The following is a 23038-nucleotide window of genomic DNA, read 5'->3' as shown; positions in this document are numbered from 1 at the left end:
ATATCTCGCTAAATGGCAACGCTATCCACTTAAAGGTTAATCGTACAAATGCATCTGCCACGACTTTATCATCATCAGACTAACATTTATATACATACATTACCGTGAGAGATCCTAAACGTATCTAAGGGGAGACGCGAAAACGAGTTCGTAATAATTAGCGAAATGATGGTAGTTGGGAAGATTGGCGATAAAGGTGGAAGTTGGAGAATGTCTGGTATCTACATAAGGATAATTACAACAATAATAATAATGACAATCGAGGACATTCAAGGGAGATTTAACGTGTGCTTTCAGGTATAGAGAGAGCGCACAAGGAGGGTAGATTAGCAAGCCTGATAGGGGTCGAAGGGGGTCACGCGGTTGGAGCGAGCCTGGCAGTTCTCAGGATGTTGTACGAGTTGGGCGCCAGATACCTCACACTCACTCATACTTGTAACACGCCTTGGTGAGTTTACCAATTGAGACAATGTACGATTATATTAGATATAATATTTCGTTGAATTCTAATACAGGAGCTTCGAACGAAAATAGCTTAAAATTAGATAATCATTCATGGTCGGGCTAACCGATGTTCGTGATTGTCGCGTGCCGTTCAATGCGTAATCGTATATAAAGAGCTTTGCCGAGGATAATTCATCATAATGCATTATCGTTCGCACATCAATCATCGTGTTTCTCCGTAACAATTTATCGAGGGAGATATTGGTAGATCGTGACGCGTTTCGCATATGAGAACTTATGGGAAAACAAGTAACGCGTTACCAAAATGAAAATAGAGACACCACCAAATAGATATTAGATGGTAACGTATGAAATGTAGCTTATCTTTGATTAAAATAAATATGCTTCTGTTTTTCGTTAAGCTCAATTTATCGATTAAAGCTTGGTTAAAGCAAAGCTGTTACTATTTTATACGACGTGAAATAAAATTTTCGAAATTAGTATCGCTGCAAGAATATTTAGAAAATCGACGACGAGTAGTATTTAATTAGCTGGTAGCTGTTTTCTAAAAAAATATATTAACATCACGTACGAACTTTCCGGTAGAATATCCGAGTTTAAATTCATAACGAGAAATGATTCAGATTTTGTGCGTATTCATTGTACCATTGGAAAGAGAATACGGAAAAACTACCAACAGTGTTTTATGTAAAAATTAGAATACGAAAGCAAAGAACATGGATAAACGCTCAATTTTATATAATCTACACTACAGACAAACAATATGCTACTTATTAAGATTCTAATTAAAGCGTTCAGCACATTTCATATGTTACAATCAATGTGTATAATAATACGTTCGCTTCTAAAATATAGACTCACAGTCGTATAGCTATGTGTTACAAACGTTCAATAAATAACAGAATAAAAGCGAGACACAAAATACAAGCGCGAGACATTTGCAACGAACGTTTCCCACGCACTATAAATTTTAAATTTCTAAATTTTAAACGACTATCAAATCGTTCCACAAACAATCTCCTATTTTGCACCTTGAATTTGTATACTTATTATATATTTTTCTCCCATAATCGTCATATATTACACGACGTTACCTATGGAGCGGTCTAATACGTTTAAATTTCAAAAAATTCAAACTTCAAAAAATATATCGAACAACATACAGCTACTGTGGAGAATTGCAGAATCTTGGAAATCTTCAATGGATCGGAAGTTGCATTTGGGGCATGTCTCGAGCACAATACGTTCTACGTTCGGAAGCGTATCGATATTTTCCGCGGGTGGAACTGTTTCGACGACACCGTCGAACATCGAGGCAACTGTTTTAGTTTCAAGTTCGCGATGCGGCGAGGAGATTCGGAATTACGTAAGGTTTGCGAATAGCGCGACCCAGCTGCCGGCATTGTCGGGCGTGTATAGAAATATTATTCTAGAACAAACAATGGACGAATTCCCTTTTACGAGGCGACACCCATCGCACCGACTATGTCGTCCGCCGAGAAAAACGAACGACAACGCGGAAAACTGGGCGGGAAACAATAAAAAGTCTCGAACGAACCGACGGCTTTTGCGAGAGACACGTCGCCCTGGTTACCCCGGAATAAAGTACGAATTTTATTTTATACCTGAGTATACGGGGTGTAAAATTAAAATTGCTATCTGATAGCATGAAAAATGCAGCGGAGAACATAATTGAACCAATAGCTACACTGGATCGTAAAAATATTCCTACGCTTATAAATATCTACGAATATATTATGTGAAATTTTACGTGAAATTGAATTGAAATTTTATTGCCACTGTTATGGGACTCGACTGTTACGATTATATTGGTGAAACTCGGAACAAATCTACAAATATTTATATACGTGTAGAAATTACAAGATGTACTCGTGTTTGTTATAATTCAAAAATTTATTTCTTTGGTATAGTTCCTATAAAGCTTAACATTGGTGGCAAGAAAAGATGACTTACGAAAAATCTATTTTATTATGTTCTTCACCGTAAAGCTTACAACATATAAATCGTCCATTTTCTACGGTTCAAATAATTGTACTTTTGCTTTATCGTTACAATCGACACATATTGGCTTTCCAGATACGATATTTTGAATATCGTATTCATCAGTATCCTGGATTTTACAAAATTTTCTCACATTCGTATCGTTCTATATTAATATCGTGTATATTAATATGTGCAATTTCGGTGAGAGAATAACTACACGAACTTACACTCATAGGCGAAAATGACTCGAGTTTTGTGTGCGTTGATTGTGGCATTGCAGACAGAATACCGACGGATTTCCACCACTATTTCAAACAAAAGACACACGAGGAAAACGAACATAAATCAACATTCAATCGTGTAAAAACAATACCACAGACCAGCGACACATTTCTTGATGAAATCTACCAGGAAAATCCAACATTTCAAACGGACATTTCATATGTTGAAACATCATATTTTATTTTAAAAAATTCCAGTAGTTGAATTTAACACGTTCATTGCTATCGTCTATTAATAATTTTGACAATTCTGCTAACACAATGCTTGCGTTTCTTCTGTAATAACAGTTGTTCTTTCTTCCTCCTGCTTAAGAAAAAGATACTACTCTTCGGTGATACGATAAATTCTGACGATTTGATTTTTCACAACCGTTTGACCAAATAGCGTAATTAATAGACAAACCAAATGCAAAAGGGTTCCTACTAAAAGATACATGTACATCGATCCTGAGAAAAGAAACAAAACTGCAATTGCAGCAAAAGTGTTAGTACGGAATATCAAATTATTACATTTAATCCTCTCTTAGTACATTTATTATACGTTCTTTATTCTCAAATACGACATCGTAGAACAAACGACGGTTAATACGAAACTTTCAGACGTCTATTATGTCGGTTAATAAACAGCGCGGGGTATGGCAAGTATACAGAACTTTTACCGCTTTTAATAGGGAACGGGTTTAATAGTGGAACAAACTTTGCAACAAACTCGTGACACATAACAGGACATTGTAATTCGACGGGCTTAAAAGGGAAACACCAGAACGCAATACAACAACACACAATCACGCCACAGTTAAAAATCTGAGGAACGCGGGCTTGATGATCGACGATCCTCTCTTTCGACCGTGAAATTTATAACATTGGCAAAGCCGATCCAATCTTTATTTATACGCTGCATTACGTAACTGGCGGGACGATGAATCATGCGCGGATTAATGGAACCGTAACAATATTATCTGCGTTTCGGAATTTCCGGTATCGACCGGGCGCGTTTTACAACTCCAATAGATTCCACCGACACCAGATAAATATCTATACGAGGAGACGTTTCGGCTAATGGCGAGCTGAAGTAGGAATGACCAGTATATTGGTACGTGAACTTACCATCTCTCTATTTGACGGCTCTAATGGTGGAAATTGGTTCATAGCCTCAGCTTCTCTCGTACAATCACGAGGATAGGGTACACGAATTTTCGTTATTAGTTGGAGCTATTAAATCTACGTAATGTAGCATTTTATTATAACGCAACGAAGAAATTAAACGCGGAATATCGAAACCAGTTGTACGATCCTAGCAGACACTCTCCACTCTAAAAGTCGGATCTATACAATGCCTCTTTTGTTATATATGTAAATACCTCAAAGACATTGACATTGATCATACACTCTCGTTTTCACATTACTATTTCGCTTCGTATTGCTATTTCGCTGTAATTATATAGATATAGGTATCATCAGACACAAGGTCAATACTGTGTTAATAATAGATTACGTATAGGTATCAGTTACAGCTGCGTGATTAGCAGCAATGCTTTTGAATTAATTACAGAGAGGGTCATGCTCTACCAAAGGGTAATTGGTTCATTTAGTCCGAATACACACCGGTTGTCCGTAGAATATAAACGGTCTTCATTCGCGTGATCACATGGAAAATTTTTATTTCGAGCTCCGCTCTTATTCTTGTCTTTCGTTTCGCTCAAATTCTGTACTGCGGTGCTATACTGTGTAATATGCTACATAGAAGGAGAACATTGAGTACGTATCAGATTTTAATCTATCTGGAACAAGTAGAAAATTCCGTTCTGTCCAGCCATATGTCGACGTCGAGCGACCGAGACCATATATCCCCACTTATGCATATATTTGGTCATAGCAAGTAGAAGATCCCATCCTAGTCAGCCGCGCCTCGAGGCCAAGTGCCCACCACTCGCGCATCTATCCGAAGCAAGTAGAAGATCCCATCATAGCTAGCTACGCATCGAGACCAATTCCCTGTCACTCGCATATCTATGTATTCGAAGCAAGTAGAAAATCCCATTTTAGTTAACAAACATCGAGACCAAATTAGTGGACCACAAGTAGTGGACAACTATCCGTTGCTCGTATCTGTCTGAAACAAATAGAAAATACCATCCTAATCAGTTACATGGAGAGCAAATGATTGAAATTTCAACCACTCACGTATCAATTCTGGTTATTCCGAACATGCATACCCCAGTTAAATGACCAAGTACCGGCCATCGTCTTTCCATTAACTAATTATCAAAGGAAAATGCAAAGTATCCGACCTCGGATTCAGAACTCTATGCGTTCGAAATCGATCGCATTCGTCGTTTACTCGTCGTTTACTCGTCGTTCCTCCGGCGATCGATTATCGTGTCAGTTAGCATCGCGAATATCGTATCATCGTTCCGTTTGCCAGCTTAGAGAACATGGCGCTAATACAGACGATTATCGTCCCGAAATTACTCAGACTCCTCGAAATCCGTTCCTGGTAGTCCGCGCCTACCACGACTCCCTGTAATCCTATCAACGTGAGAGATGTTTACGAATCCGTCCACAGACGTTATCGTTCCCCGCTAAATTCGTCTAGATAATAGTAATTAATCCTCTGTGGACAGAGATTTATCGTTCGTACGGTATTTCACGGCTTCGAATTATTTTCCGGCTTAAGGCACGTTTCAATCACAGGGTAGCCGGACATTCGCGAGGTATTCGTGCTTCAAATCAAGACGTTTGTATACGGGACTGGCACAATCTCCGTAGTCATTAGTTCGACGAACAATTCTAGTCGCGTTGCTTGGTATTACGAACGTGAAACTCTATGATTAGAGGGCATTGTACGACAATAATGCTGAGAATTGTTGCCATTGAGTTACTGACCTATTGGTTCGTTAGGGCAGAATGCAGCACAGCGGATGAACCCGGTCAAGTGGCACGCATCGGTGGTCTCTCCAATTTTGGCAAGGTGAGTAGAAAGAAACTTTTGTTCCTTCTGTGATCGAAAACCATTGCTCCGATGTCCCTTTGATAGCCGTATAACGAGCATCCACAAACGCGTTGAACGTGTATGGTAACGTGTGTACGCGTGTAGTACGTCAATCGTGGAACGTCAAGACCGACGTGTTGTACGGCAGAAAATTCAAAAGACGATCGATCTTATCCGATATCTGGAATATCGATTAAACAAAAAGAACAGTCAGTCGTTTTAGGAACTTTGAATCGAACGGTGGATCTGTCCGAAACGAATATCCCAACTCCATTTATTTGAATGAAATTTTCATCACTGTGTGATTAAATGATAAAGCGTGCAACTAAACTCACGTGTGATTCTGAGCAAGATAAGTGGCTGAGTTTTTGCTGGAGGCACAGCGTTCGTCCTAACTGGCAGGATTTTCTACCGTGACGAGGGAACTCGCGCTGTTTTGCTCACCGGATTAAAACATCCGGCAAATGTCTATCTCTCTAGCTACGCGTTACTTCGCCAAATGACACTTTCTTCAGCAGCAAAATAGTTGTGCGGCGAGCTCGATCGTAAATCCATGTCAATCGGATCGATGAACCATAAACATGGAGAAATTCAATGGAAATTTAACCGATAAATCGATTCACGAAGAAAACCTTCGAAATATTGGAAGTCCTTAAAAATGATGAAAAAGAGGTAGAGTTACGTAAGATAGCTGATCTTTGAAATTCGCAAGGAAGTTTGAAACGCGAGTTATTTATGAAAATTACCCGTTGGCATTCGTGGTATTCGCGTCGAAGTATTCATGAATTCCCGAGTGAACGTTACCCTTATACGAAAGAAAATTATGGGCAGCATCGATCAGGCGTAGGGAACAATCGGTCGCGTTTTAAGCGCGCATACTTCGAATCGTAAAGCTCTATTTTCATAGTTCACACATTCCATGCAAAGATTATAGAAGAAAAACATGATAAGTATATTTTTGTCGATTTCTGCTGATTTTCTGATTTTAACGTCGTTTTATGATTAAACAAGAAGATTTTCGCCATGCTCAAAGATGCGAATTCCTTCAAAATAGCTGATACGTTGACAAAATTTTATGGAAATCGAATAACTATCAAACCAAACAACATCCTGAAAATTTTGAATGGATGAAAAAACGCATACTTTATTCCACGGTCAAATAAAAGGACGATGTGACATTGATTGACAATGTACTAAATTTGAAAACTGCTTCTCTGTAAAAAAAAAAAAAAAGAAAAAATAGGAAATACGATTTACCCTCCAAGTTCGTAAAATTTCCCTCGATTCTTCGACCAAACAAAAAAAATATAATGAAAATAGACGTCGAGTCCTTTCGTGCGATAAGAAGATAGAAAGCAAATTTCTTTCGGCACAAGATAAAAGTCACGCGAATTTTCTAAAAGTGCGTGCGTTTGAAACTTTAAGACAGATAACCGTGTACTTTCGTAGGCGTCCTGCGTATTTAAAAATGCATGAAAGATAATTTCGAGTGGTATCGCTTCGTGACATCGTCCTTTAGAGTCAGACCTGCGAGAAGGACTGCTTTAGCGTTCGAGAGGTGTAATTCCGCTGTCGTGAAGCGTCGTCTAAGCTTCGCGCAGCCGTCGTTCCGTTTGACAACATTAATTTCGAAACGATTAAAGCGATACACTCAAGTTTAACTCGACTGTGTTTTTTCTTTGGCAAAGCCAGGTATACTCCGGCCACGTTACGAGAGCTCGCCACCGTGTTCTATTTGGCGAATGTTAGAAAAACGGCAGACAGCCTCGAGAGATGTTTTCCAACGGCAAGGGAGATATATGAGAAACGACTTTAGGATTCTGACCGCGATATAAACCAGAAGCATGAGCCGCGGGCAAGAACCGAAAGATCGGGATAAAATATTATCCCCGTGTTAAGCGGCGTGTTCGTGGTGCTTAGTCGATTGTCATTCTGATCTAATTATTTTCGCCGGACTTTACGTTTTTCACCGAGCGAGACGCCATTCCGCGAGATGAAACCACGCGAATTGCGTTCGTGTTATATGGGGAAAATTCGGTGTGTCAAGCTGTTATTGCAATTTCTTTCTGCGTAACCGCTGAGACAAAAACTAACGTTCCTCCGGAGCATTTCTTGAAAGAAAAGGATAAAAAACAGAGAGTAAAATAGCGAAAGAGGATGGTGTACAGAGGGAAAAAGAGAAATGTATGACAAACGACTTGGAAACTGTGGTCGTGACTTAAGTCAACGAAAAGTTCTATGGTCGAGATGAACAGAAAGAAGAAGATAAAAGAGGAAAAATGGTCGTTTAAATATTCAATGAAGACCGCTTACGTTTTCCCGCGATCGTTTTAGCCTCGTTAAGCTTCAGTATCCAGTCGAAATGTTTGTTTCGGTCGCGTAACAGCTATTCGTTTGACTCGATCATCCTTTCATGCTGGTCGCCCTTTCTTCTCCTTTCGAAAATTTCTCGCGATCCAGCCAGACTTCGTTCTACGCTCTCATTCAGAGGGAAGAAAAACGAGTCAACACACGAATATCCGACAAACACTGTTCAGAGATTTGTTCCGCGCTTCTCTCGTTTCTCCCATCCACGGAAAATCGTGGTACAGAGTCCATTTTAAGTTTCCACCGCGAAATTTCGGGTACTCCGCCCCGTGATTGTCCTCGGCTGTTTTTGTTCTTTTCTTCTCCGCCATCTCGTTCGGTAAGTTTTGCCGCACTATCCATGAAACTTCCTGTCTATTTGCGCGGAGAAAAGAACAAGTCAGCCGACTAACATCGAGTTCTCGTTTTAGCCCGAGACACAGGAGTTTAGCCTATACTTTTTAGAATACGAACGTTTCCCTTCTTTGCTTTTTCAAATTACTCGGCAGATTGAAGATGGACAAATATTCTGAAAAAGTATCCTAAGAAAGTATCGTAATTTTAGACAAACGTGGAAGGGTGAATAATTCCCTTGAGAGACTCGTGTTGCATGTAATGGCGAGCTATATAGATTTTTACTACGGTGTATTTTTCGAAACATTTTATTATTCGATAGCTCGTATTAAAAGCATTACGAATTTCTCGAATAATCCAATAGTTGATCGCGTTGAATCGTTCGTATAATGGAATAGCCGAAATTTGTAAAAACTTGTATTAAAAAAATCTTTTATTGATCATATAACCATATCCAATCAATAAATTACCTGTTATTTGCCCCATTTAATTATTTTTCTACATAAAAGAATAACACGTTTAAAGAACTTAGCTTCGTCAAAATGTACGAAGTAACACTTGGGAGCGCTATACCTGTTATCTCGCAAAATAAATGAAATCCCTACGAACGTATTAAACACGGTTTGCATGAATTCTCTAGAATATGCGTATGCATATCACGTATATATAAATATATAAATAAATATATATATATATACCATATGTATATGTCTAACCCTTAAAAGAATCAGCTTTTTTTCCACTCAGCCTCATCTGTGCACCGAGACGTTTTATATACGATCCTCCACTTTTCTTTTATACCTCATTCAGCGGCTACACCATTTCTCACCCACACCTGCGTAATAAACAGCTCCCTCAAGCACTCAATAAAAATTCCACACGGTCACGCCAGAAAAAGAAGAGATATAGTCTGACGGGTACTTTTTTCCAGTTACTTCTTTCCCGTTCGCCGTTTTCATTCCACGATACGTGCTCTGTCTCTTTAATATCGAGCCCCCTTCTGGAATTGTAGCACCGCTTCCCACCAACCCTCTGTCAATATCGCAATTTTGAAACAGTACCTTTCTACGATCACTTGGCAGAAGACACCACTCGGCTCTCACGGGAGGAATCCGAAAACTCGACGCGTGTTTCTACCATTTTATCCCCCTCTATTTTCATTTGCCGTGTCTGCCGCGAACGAGACCACGAAATACCTGGAATACTCGGGCAAAAACGATACGGTTGAAAGATGGGGGCAAGGAGATTGAAATAAAGGAGAACGTACGACGCCGGAAAGTGAAGAAATATAGCCCTGTTGAAAGGGTGCTCGACGTGCCCAGCGAAACCCATTCCATCCGTGAAAGCAGCTCCTCGATAATTCTGAAAAATTTCTGCTTTTGTTCATCGCCCCTTCGCGCTTATCGCGTTATCGCCCCTATAAACGGTGCCGCTATATTCGATCCTGATATCCGTACATTTCGATCAACGTGAATAATTACTAATCGAATAATAAAAATCATTATTCGAATACATAGAAATATGGTAATCGGCTTCAACTGTACGGAAATAGTTCACAGAAATTTTGAAACATAGGCTACTGTACGTTTATTAAATTACGATAGAGTAATAATAAAGTCAGAAGATAGATTCAGACACAGCGATACGTTTATGTCATTTGATCAGTTAACTGCGTTCGACGTGTATACGCGTCAATCGAAAAATCTACTTCGCTGCGGTTGACGTGTACGCTCCTCGTGTGAAATAAAAGATTATCGTTTACTATAAAAATTCAAAATTTTAATAAAATGTAATAATTAAAAATAACGAATGACATTTACTATTATGCTTCCTTTATACTTTCAGTAAACCTACTACGTATTTTATAAAAAAAAACAGTTTGGTATTTAGTATTATAGATGTATAGTATTTGATTATTCTCTTTGGTATATCGGTTATGCTCCATATAACGTATGGCTTTTTATAAATTAAGTTGATTATTTTCCCCAGTGCAACCCCGTTTGTGTACTTTACTGCGTATATCGGCCGAATTGTTTTGTGCACTTTACTTTATTATTTTTTGGAACTTTTTAGGTTTCCAATAACAATACCCTTTTCAACGATGAATTTTTAATTTTTCATCGAGTAAAAATGTAATACCTTCCCGTTTTGCTTTACTTTGTTCGTAAAATGTATAATACGCTTCTCCGCAGTTAACAGGTTAATCGCATCAAAATTTGTTCTAATGTAATAACTAACAGCAGTTGTCTTCTTTTTGGGTTCGTTGTATTTTTATTTCTACGAACTTTTCTTCTATTAGCTTTGTTTAAGGCGCCATTAAAGTACTTGAAACAAACGAAGACACGTATTTCAAATAAAAGCACGTAAAACATTGTTGTTTATTAGTATGCATAGAATACGTTACGGAATTTTGTTCCTATATATATAGGCAAAGTCACATGAGACAGGAGAACTGCATAGACAGTTCATCGTCTCTGTGTCATAGTAACGAAGATACGATAAAGGCCGCAGAGTTTGAGGCTAACCCCGCATTAACTGAATTTTGGTTCGCGTTAATCCTTCCACTGTTGTTTAAAGTGACGATACGCAACGATAACCGTGTTGCGAAACTTAAAAAATTTGATTAATAATAAATTCTGTTACAATAAATTCTAAAATATGGAATGTATAGTTTGTACAGTTGCCCATGTACCTTTGCAACAGTTACAAATTTTAACAGGAAAACACGAGCTGATCCCTTTTCAGTAATTAAACTAATAATAATTCTACAAATTACAAGCTACCAATGGTAATGAATACCTTGTCGCATAACGGTAACAAATAAAAGCAAATAACGCGCTGCGAATTAATTTTATAAATTACGATATAAAATTTATTATTAATATTAATTATTCCGATAATTTCGACGTAAAACTGTACAATAGAAATCTATAACTTATAACTTGTTTCTTGTCAATTCATTAATAATAATTCCGTGAATTATTATACCAGAGATATCGTTATTATAATAATGGTACGTATACACATTATACATATATTACAAATTATTACGCTGCGGTATCTTCGTACAATACGCATCAATTTGCATATCAAACTACTCGAACGTCCATTAATCCAAACCTACACTATCAGATCTCAACAATTTAAAGAAAATGCTAGCTCGCAAGGAAATCGTTACTGATATCTATAGCATTAATTTCGATTTAATACAGCAAGTAGCAACAACAAGGAGATTTATCATAGACACAGCCAATAAAATTCCAAAATTTTATCCGAATGTATCTGTACCTGTTACAAGAGGCTATCACGTTGTTACGAATTGAACGGAGAACTTCGCTTTGTACTTGGTTACTGTACGTAGAACAAACACACAGATAGGAGCACACGAAACGCCCAAACGACCAACCGAGAACAGTCTGATCGACCATCCGTGGTCGCAAACTCGAACTCAAGTACAAGCATGAATTTCCCCGAAGAGGACATTTGGTGTATCCTGCCTGACCCCGATGAAGCTGGAAACAATTCTGGCGAGGCGTCAGTGTCCAAACAATGGGGATGCCTCGTAACCGGAAGTGGTGGCAAATTCAAGAAAACATAACTCGAGCGGAGCAATTAGCGCGGGACCGCTTTGCAGGAAATATCTGCTGGTCTCGCGGCCTGCAAGACGATCTCGCCAAGTTTCTGCCTCTGCCTCTGTTAAAACGAGCGAGCGCCACTTTCTCGCTGTGAATTTCAGGCAACTACATTTCTCAACCCGATACGTGACCGTGCGTATCGACACGTGCGACTGGAGAAAACGATACGAGAGTGCGGCGAATGGAAAAAATGCCTGAACATCTACGGATCGCTGATCCAGCCAGCGCTAAAAGCACACTCAGTCACAGTTCGATGCTTTCGGCTAATTGCCACGTCGGCTCTCGGTAACCGGGCAATCGAAACAAAGGGAAAAAGAAAAGGATATGGTTGGCCGCATTTTAAGAAGAACGAAACACTAGGCTCGTTCAATTTCTACTTAACACATTCGCTGTTATTTGGTAAAATATGGCCACTAGAGTACAATAGAATCTTGATTATCCGAACTAATCGCTACACACGCTGTTTGGATAATCGGATAACTTTATTTCTATATGGTAGAACTGTTTTACGAATATTAGTATTAAACAGAAGCAACAATCTTCGTATAAAAATGACAATTTCTTTTGGCCTCTAATTTTGTTCTTTTGCCAATCTTTCTTATACTAGAAATATTTTACTAATCCTCGATGTTCCGGCGATCGATCGTTCTATTAATTATTCTAATAATCGAGATTTTAGCGGCAATGATTGCAGTATCAATATAATAATATTACGAGGTTACAATAATGATCGTACTATAAATAACTGTATCGGTAATGGTTATTGAAAATCTGGCAAATAAGTTGCAGATAATTAAGGCTATGATACAATCGACAACAACGAACGTGTCAACATCGTTCCTATAACTAGCCAGTTTTTACGTTCGTAACACGAACGTGGATAGCAAATTGGATGATGTGTTTGATTTGAAGGATAGATACGATCGCATTCGGTATATTTGGAAATGGATTGATTGATTATTTACTTTGGTAATTAATTATCCGTTAGATGTCCAACTGAATCGAGCGACGCTATCATAAGCGGGACAAAAGAGAGGCAGAACAGAAGAAGCATGATTTATTATGCTCTATGGTATAAACTTTGTAGGACAATAGAGCAATAGCATTGTAGTAAGAAGGGAAAAGCGAAATGGAGTACACGTGTAAAGAATGTTTGATAGTTTTTTAATGAGAACTTCTTCTCAAAGAGTTGTACGACGAAACATTAATTGCGATGACGCCGTGCTTATCCGGTATAGTAGTCAGGAATGTACATCGAGAATATCTTACCGACGGCTACGCTCGTTATTAATATCTCAACTTCCCGGCGTTAAAGATTTGCCGGTTACTTCACCACGTGAAGAGTCTTTAAAACTGCATTATCATTTCTCCTCGGCCTCGATCTTAATTTCAAGAATCTATAGACCATCTCATCAACGCCCGCTAAACTTTCAAACACCGGCCCTTTATTAACTTCTTCGCTGTTCGCCTGCCTTTCGCTCGTGGTCCCTTGTGCTCGACAAACATAACTCGCAAATCGATTTTCATTTCGACGCGCACGATGCACCGAAGAGGACTCCGGCTTTCGCCTGATCCTTCATCGAGCTAGAGCCACTTAAGCTTCTGCTTCCCTCAACTAGGAACACACTTGGAAACTACAGCGTGTCGTAACGCGATTAAAAAGTTGCCGGATATCGAGATCCAACGAAACGAAATTGCTCCGCGACGGATAAAGCGACATCGTCTGTCGCGAGACATTTGCATGCTAAGCAGATTTTCTTTAATCCAGGTGAACGAAAGAAAAATCCGGTTAAAACTCCCGGTAGACCAGCGAAAATATAAACTTAGCTACGTTCTGGAACAAATGGCAAAAATTTTGAAAGACAGCTACCAAGACTGGATCGAATGGTTGGCGGTTGAACGTTCGAAATAACCACGTCTGCTCGACGTCGTGAACGCTTATCGATTCCGTCGTCGGGCCACGACGCCGAAAATTCGAAGTGATCGCGTTCGTCGTGAAGCGACGTACACTTGCAAGTTCGCGACACTCGGTTGTATCTGACCGATAAGTTTTGGGAAAGCGTTCCTTCCGTAGAATGACCAGCCGCCCTTTTGAGGCCAGCTGCCAGCTTGTTTCTGAAAGTTCTCGTCTAAATAGGCGGCCGAAGCATCGACAGTTTCGTAACTGAAGTTGCTGGCCGACGATAACGGCGGCAGCCGGTAACAAACAGAAGTATCAAGAGGCGAAGTTTGACCGCCTGGAAAGAACGGGATGACCGAGCAACTGGCCATGTCCTGGTGACTCTGCCACGATCAAAAGTACGAATCTTCGCAGTTTCGTGCTGTCCGGATAAAAACCGACCGCCAACTAACTTTTTCCACATTCCTCTCCTCGACATTGTTTTATATATCGTTCGATCATCTGTTAGCGAAGCGGTGGATAACTTTTAACCAAAGAAACCCATTCTTGAAACGAACGACCCTCGATCGATTCAAACAAATGAGATTTTTTCTCATTTCCTTTTTATCTCTTTCTTTTATTCTTCTTTACAGCAAAACTAGGTTGCTAGAAGACTCAACATGGACGCTATCGCGCACATTCGAATATCTTTGAACGTATATTCGATGGAAATGATACCGTGTCAATTTTATAGAATAAAATCGAAGAAGAATCACCCATTGACTCGATACGAATAGTGGTACCCAGAAATCAGTTCTGTAAATCAGATTTAGATCTTCCTTATGAATTACTATTCTGCTCACGATCCTTTTACGATCCATCGTCACGACCCTACTCTGTCGTTTTCACCTACGGTACGAAACAACAGCTCGGAAAAGTGGGAGAGTATCTAAGACAGCGACAGTGAGTAGCTTGGAAAAAAAAGAGTAACGAAGAAATGAAGCCGATTCGTCATCCTGTCAGACTACACGGTGTTACGCCACCTTAACCTCGAGATTCACGAGGGTGGATTCTTTCAATGGTCAGGAAAAAAATATAACTGCCATCTGACTTATGCTCCGTAAGAAATGAATCGCCGGCGAGTGTATCACGAAAGGAGAAATCAGCGAGACCTTCGCCTAACTTTCCCCACGAGGGAAGCTCCACCATTTTTCATCCAGTTAAATATCTTTTTATGCAATGCCACCCCTCCATTTGACAATGGTAGGAACTTCCCCCGTGAAAAATTAACAGGAGAATCCGTGCTCAGTCGTAACAGAGGTTTAAGGTCAGCGGAAACTAAATTTTAAAACAATACAGAGAAATGAATGGCAATGACGAGCAAATTTGAATTAAAACGAAGAAAAGCGCGAGCTGATAAATCGTTCTAACAATCGAAGAAAACCAAGCGAACAGCGCTTAAGGCTTTTATGAAGCAGTCGCTTTCGAAGGCGAATATCATCCTGTCGAGCGTCACTTGCACGTGTTCCCTTTTACGTTTCTGCGCCGCGAAACGTTTAACATTCTTCCAGCTCCTCTCGTTCAATCCTCCACAGGAACAACGGATCTCTCGAATTTTTAATGGAATATTTTCATCTAGAAATTTGATGTTCCATGTTAAAACATCTTCTTCTTATCGCGATCAAACGGAACATACGATTCAGGAGTTCGTACATTAGAAATTCGCGTTCTTCGGCTTTCAATACGAAGCCGTTCCCTATTTCGTTGGTTTTGTGTTCTTTGTGGATTTCGATACACGAGTCCCGTTTCATCTTCCATGATGGAACGCCTTTTCGTTGCTTTTAGCAAGCGGATGCAACGTTGCTGCAGGATGTTTCCGTCGAAGGCTGACGCTAAAATCTCCACGACGAGAAAACCGGAAGAAAGTCGCAAAGCGAGATTTCGCGTCGCGTCCCGGCTAAGAAAACAAAACGATCCGAAGAGAGGGAATGTGTGTGCCAAGTCAGTGAAATCATGCTTAAGGAAAAGAGTGGAGGTGGAAGACGAGGGGTGGCGAAGCAATCCCGAAGAGTGAAGTTTATCGCGTTGTTACTTTAATGAAGCATCCTCGTTTAACGGGTGCAGGCATTCCGCCCCGAAGATGGTGCGCAGAAATCCTCCGGATTCATGAGATAACTGTGCGAGTCTAACGACGACTACTTCGTCCCGAAAGATACTGCAACTTCGCTAATTTCGTGATAATGGCCGCTGCAGTTAACGATAAATTCGTCTCCCGGCTAATTTCCCTCGAATACGTTGAAAACGATGACGTTACGCCGAACAAAAGATACAGAGACGCAAATGAAGGGGAACCAGCAATATGAGAACCAGTCTTCGTTATGAAAACGGCGTATTCCACATCGAGACGAGAAAGCAACGGAAACGAGAGACAAGCTATGTAGTTTCAGACGAAAAACGAGATAAACAGGGATCTTGAGAGATTCAACCCATGACGGCGCTGATTTAACAAAGCATCTACGTTTAATGGATGAGACGTTGCCCGGAACGGCGCAAGAGTTCTTAGAACGCGAACGATAACTCTATTTCTGGCAGACCTTCGTATACCCACGGACGAGAATGAATTGTTCTCCCAATTGTAGTCGGACGATTGTCAATAAGAACAAACCACGAGACTTTCGTAACCCTTCGGTATTTATCGATCGTGCGCCAATTTCGTTGTATTTTATTTGTACGTGCAAACACGAAATGCCCCGTCTTCGAATGAAAAGAACAATTGTTCGCGGCAACGAACGCCAAGTATATGTACGAGAAAGAAGTCACACAGTGCCCGTTTCCTTTTGTTCCGCCGGAACTGACAAGTGTCAACTGGTGAAATCGAATTTTCTATTAGTAACCGTATCTCGGAAGTCTGACGTCAGATATCAAGAACGATATCTCCCCCGCCGTGACAGCAGATTTCTTGATAGAACATATTGGAAATCTCTTATCTGCGAGAAAAATACGGTTTTCTAAACCCGACTTCCTACAAACTTTTTGCAAAACCAGCTTGTTACCGTGTGTAAACGGTTATTAGAACGAATCCCTAACGATGATTGGCGAAGAAACTGGAGCAAATAACGTAACCGAGACGCGGTTAAAATACCAATATAGAATAAAGTAACATATCTGAAACCCGGCAAGTATGAAACTATGAATTTCGTGCTCCACGTTTCCAGATTGGAATTCCTCGGAAACAAAGTGTCCAAGGAACTGTCGTTCAATCTGACTGATCGACCGTTGCAATAAGTGTCACGGATCACACGTGAACATGCTACAAAGGAGTAGCGAGCATTCGCATCTGAAGGCAACTTTTCATTTGTCAGGCGATCGATGTTTAACTTTCCAAGTTTAATCTTTTTGTATCGAACGCTGAAAGGATATAACTGTCGGAAAAAGAGAAGATCTTCCCAGTGAGGAAGGATGCAAATTTTATGTGGAATTCTTTTCGACGAGATAGTTACGTATACCAGAATTATTTATTTTAGCTTATACGGCTGTAGAATCATCAGATCGGCACCAGGTAGGCTATAGTTGAAGATATAGGGATATAAGTATAGCGTACAAATATTTCATCTTCCACCACTTACTCTTCCAGTAAATCTATAAACATAACAAGTACTAAAAATTCCTAGCGTTCGTCAGATGAACGATATACAGTCATCTACGAGAGTCGTCTTACGAAAGAGACATATTTATTTAAATAAAACTTATAAACGCGCAAGTTCGTACAATAAAGTATTCATTTCTTAACATAGAAAACGATAGCGATATTTTAATCTCCTAACTAACTAACTCTCTACTGAAATTCTTTTATCATCCTACTTTAATAAAAATGTCCTGTATATTGCGTGTAGAAAAACTTAGGTGCCTATGATCGTCAAAATTAGCGGAAATGCATTGTCTGTTTCAACTGAAAATCTTCGCTTCTGGCGCTGATATCGTTTACCATTTCAACTCCGTCAATTATTCCGCAGGACTCTGTGCGCGTTCTTCCATTCACCTGACCATTTCCTTTCGAATAATCGACTCGTTTCGACCAGTTAAGCGGCGTTAATCCGGACTTTTCGATTCTGAAAGCAGTCGGTAAATCCGAGAAACGAACTGATCGATTTTAATACGGCATCCTCGGGATATCTTTGAAACTACTTAAGAGCGAAACTACGCTTCGCGAACTCGAGTACCATTATCGCGGTAAAAGAAGGAAAAAGAAAAAAAAAACGGAGAGAAAAATCTCCGTCCTCGCGATACTCGAAACTTATCCCAATTATATCCCACCGACCGAACGTTTCCAGAGTATCGTCCTCGAGATGAATCGACTCGGAATGATGGTGGATCTGTCGCACGTTTCCGTGCCCACGATGCTGGTCGCCATGAAGACGTCGAAGGCGCCTGTTATTTTCAGCCATAGCAGCGCTCACGCCCTTTGCAATTCCTCGCGAAATGTGCCTGACCATGCGCTGAAACGTTTGGTAAGTTACAACTATTCTCTGCATCGTTCTCGCGATATTAAACCTGTTAATCGAAGAAGAAAAGCTAATTCCTCGTTTACAATTAAATTACCAGTCTCTTGGATACGTGGAGTCGTTCGGAAAATTCGTAGAGAAAATCGAGAAAGACAAGAAAAGGTCAAAGGCAACCTACTTCCATGGAATTAAAATATTGATCAACGTGTGCAAACATAATATGTGGAGTAGAGTTCGTTCTTTGAAAATCCTTCCGCTTTTTTTTTAATTTCATCAAATATGCGATAAAAATTCATATGAATTATTAAAAAGTCTACGAATTAATAATGTGTATATTATTAGAAATCTCTTTCTTTTTTATATATTTTATTTCCGTTAAAAATCAATTACAACAATATATATATATATATATATATATATATATATATATATATATATATATATATATATATATATATATATATATCGTAAAGAGATATACATTTGCAAGAATTCACCTCGCTGAAATTAATTTGTCTTTATTAAGCTTCAATTCCGTAATTATGAAATGTTACGAAAAGTAACGAACGAACTTCTCCATTCTTCTCTGTTTCAGGCGCAGACTGACGGTATAGTTATGGTATCCTTCTATCCCCATTTTATCAGCTGTGGCGAGAAATCGACTCTGCAAGACGTAGCCGGTAAGAGAAACGCGAATTCTTTAACTCCCGCCAAATATAATATCCACGTAGTACATATTTAGACATACGTACGCAAGTTCTAGCCATGTTCCATGCATGTTTGCTTCGTAACAATATTTCAATGTGAACGATATTACAAAGTAACGTTAGGTCGTAAAGAGTTAAATAGCAGGTTGACGCTAGATATCGTCCACCACACACCATCAGTCTCTCATATTACAACCTCTGACCAAGCTAACTGCAATACTGACGAAACGTAGAAACGTATCTGTCATAAGGACCCAGCTTACAGCACCGGAGATATCAATTTTGAAAATGGCGTAATTCCTTTGCCAAGTATTCACACGTTAACAGTACACGCGATTTCAGTCGCTACCAGATAACTTATCGATGCTTAGGTACCGAATAGCATACTTGAACGTTGTGCCTTTTTTTTATCATATCGAGTATCACTTTTGCAAACGATTACAGACGCTGTTGAATAATTGTTAGGTAGCCACTAGCACGTTTGAACGTTATGTTTCTACGTTCACATCCAGTATAATATCGCCTTTGTTTGAACTGATAACGTTACTCGACTAATTCTTTCCCTTTTTCCGCTCCAATCAAGATTACCTTCGGCCTTTATTCCGCGTAACTGCGAACCAGCAGCACGATCACCGTTCCATATTCTAGGATAAAAGCTAATTGAAAGGGACGCTGGAATCGCGTTGAAATTGTTCTTTTTCTCTTTCCCTCGCGCGTTAATATGGTTTCCTCCAGCTAATCCGCGCCTTTCGTCGTTCTACCATCTTCGAATCTTACAAATGCCACATAGAGAATCGTTTTGTAAAAGCTTGATGATGAACGAAATGGCGAAAGTTATTGAAGTCTCTTACTGTTAGTGGAAGATATATTAGGTTGTCCGAAAAGTGTCTTTCTTTCGTAAACGTGTTTTTTACAACAGTGCACCTTCGTACAAACGTGAAACCAAGTTTGTGAAATATCGCGGTGTTTATCTCAACAGAATAAAGTGGATCGTACGTAATTCGACGAAATAGTATAAAATAAAAAACGTTATACGTCTGTTATTTCCTCATAAAACGAAAGAAACTTTTCGGTCAACCTGATATGACGAAGTCGTAAAATCGAACGGGTATTAAAGTTTGCGCATGTTTGGAGAAAGGAAACAGTAACTCAGAACATGTACGAGGATCAAGAAACTCATGATATCCTTCAGGATCATATAGCGTTAATTCAGAGTCCTTTTTTCCTTATACTCTACATGTACGTATAAAAAAGTAATCGATTTGACGTCTAATTGATCGTAATTAAATTCCTAAATGACTTTTAAAATTCAGATTGCTTCTATAAGACATATAAGTCTCTGGGCGTGTCTATATCAATTGATATCACACCGATCGATATTTTAATTTACAACTTTAGTACACCTCTCCTACCAAGTATATGCCAATAAAAATACAAGTATGAGATACTTCAAAATTACATATTCTTAATCCACGACATTTCCTCCATATAGAAGAGTTGATTTCACAAGTACACGTACGTACTCAAACGATACTCAATTTCATAATATTCTATGGTAGTAGGTGCGAGAGAAACTGTGAAAAATGTGAAAATATGTAAACAGATTGAATTGTTTCGCGCGAGCCGTCAATTACTTTTCCGAGAAATATCTCCGAAACCTCTTCGATGGAGACCGGTCAATTTTCAAATATGTCGCATATCACAAAGGGATATAGACGATCGAATTTGTACAGGTTGATACTATCGAACACGGTCGCAGTCGAGGAGAACAACGTCGAAGCATATTGCCGTACGAGTTTCGGGTAGCCGGCGCAAACGGCCGACGCTTTGAATAAACTTCGCCTTTATACGTAGAAATGAAATATACCGGGGCGAGAGCGAATTTATGCAGCAGCCTGTTCCACCTCGACATAGTTACGAGCGCTCTACGAAAAAAAAAATCTTCATCGAACGCCACCGTGCCGAGTAAGCAACGGGCAATTGCACTTTCATATCTGCGAACCCTTTGTGATTCATGGGACACGCGAACGTGGGAAACTTTAGAATTTCAACGCGAACAGCATGGAACTTGGCATTTCCTTGGCTCCCCACCACCTTGGCTTCTGTTCCCCGTGTTGCCCAAACGATACAGTTTTCCGCGCTCATCGCATTTCCATTGCTAACGCTAAGACGTACGCACGGGACAGAATGGAACGCGTTCCATTCCTTTAAACGATGTTGCAATTCCGCGGCCTTCCTGGCCAATTATCGCCACGCTCTCCAGCTCGTTATTATGTTAAACGAATCCACGATGCTCGACCTCAGCCCACACCTCGACGTTTCGTCCGCTGCATAATTTCGTGTACTGTGCCACGCTCGATGAAAATTTGGAGACCATCGCGCGATTCGAAATACGCGCACCGCGATGTCCCTTTCTTGCTTTGAGCTGCTTTGCTTTTATACGCGATTTCCCGCACGCCACAAAATGCCGACTATTGCCAGTTTTACGCAGAGACTTGTTAACCTTCGCACTTCGGCATTGAGAATACCAAATGCATTCAGCAGGAGGCGAATATCGGCGAACCAACCCGATGCTGGTAAAAAGAGCTTAAAACGGAATAGCATCACGATTGCGGCGAGCTTTCCCTTCAGGAGTTACGAATTTCATTCGCTCGTTCTCGTCACAGATTTCTTTTTGTTCGTTCCACCGCCTGTGATTCGTCGAGGACATGGACAAAGGCATCGACGAGGATCGGACGATAAAAGGAATTCGTGACTTCGATGAGTTTCGATAAAATTTAACGGAATGAGAAATGACGGTAACGAACAGGGGAACGGAACCGTCCAATTAAATTGCAACGATTTAAATAAAAATTGTTGTGTAATGTCGCGAATTTTAAAAGTAAAACTCAAAGTACAGATTTATGGAATAATCGTGTAGAAATGTTAATACTTGATTCTTCAAAACACTCATAAAGAAAAGTGTATAGATACAAAATGATGTTCTAGTTATTTTAAGCAGTATGTTAATGTAACATTACCCTAAAACTTAGTCTCTTTTCTTTTACAATCGTTAACAACTGGACTACAGACGTGCGCAATTACGGAAAATTATAATACGTAAAAATGTAAATATGCGCATAGTATGCAAAAACATACAAAATATCCAGAATGAAGCACTCGTTAAATTATTTAGACGGTGAAACAAATCCCTATTTAGCTTCCATTTCTCTAGTTGTACTCATAAAAAGAAAATGAATTTACAGGTGTATATACTAAGAAAACGTGGGTATCCTTGGCGAAATTAACGTCGACTTTTACTGATGAAAAATTATTACGCGCGTGTACTTATTCCATTTTTCGTTTCTGATTAAAGTTAGAAAAAAAAATGCTACAGAAAAAAGATAAATGGCACGAAAATTCAATTCGTTTACGTTCTAAAAGACGCAAATTCCTTTTTCCTAAATAACGTCATATAGTTATTTTCCAAATAATTTTTCTAAATGAATATTCTGAACGAGTACCAGAACGCTAAAAACAATTAGCCTGAACGATACATAAATTTTACGAAGTTCGGTGCACGATAATTTATACTTTCCCATCTCCATGTAGCTTTTATTTCGTCGACGATCTACCCTGTCGCGTGAAAATTCATACGTGTTCAAATAACAGGTTCACGGAAGCGAATCGATAACGATATCTATAAGGATCATGCAGTCGAACAACGATTCATTTCCGTACGATGTATCGGTTCACGTAGAAACAGCGAGAAAATTATGCTTCGAAACGGGAAGCACCGCGTTGAACAGACTCGCAGCAATAATTTGGCTAGTTGGCGCGGTTGCACGCCGGATCGTGCTGGCCCATTGACAACATTACTCTCATGATTGATTT

General features: G+C 39.6%; 1 protein-coding gene across 5 annotated transcripts in view; it reads left to right on the top strand.

Annotated features, from left to right (window-relative positions):
* LOC126868371 (dipeptidase 1) overlaps window positions 1-23038 on the top strand; it is a 76336-nt gene that overhangs the window by 38320 nt on the left and 14978 nt on the right. For all 5 annotated transcript variants that reach the window (XM_050623718.1, XM_050623719.1, XM_050623721.1 and 2 more), the window contains exons 5-8: window positions 298-448; window positions 5652-5721; window positions 18288-18464; window positions 19054-19138. In XM_050623718.1, the coding sequence (XP_050479675.1) occupies window positions 298-448; window positions 5652-5721; window positions 18288-18464; window positions 19054-19138 (483 nt within the window). The remainder of the gene's footprint in view (window positions 1-297; window positions 449-5651; window positions 5722-18287; window positions 18465-19053; window positions 19139-23038) is intronic.

Source organism: Bombus huntii, chromosome 8 (assembly GCF_024542735.1).
Source record: "Bombus huntii isolate Logan2020A chromosome 8, iyBomHunt1.1, whole genome shotgun sequence".
Taxonomy (NCBI): Eukaryota; Metazoa; Arthropoda; class Insecta; order Hymenoptera; family Apidae; genus Bombus; species Bombus huntii.
Note: the sequence above shows the minus strand (reverse complement) of the source record. Positions and strands in the feature narration are given on the sequence as shown.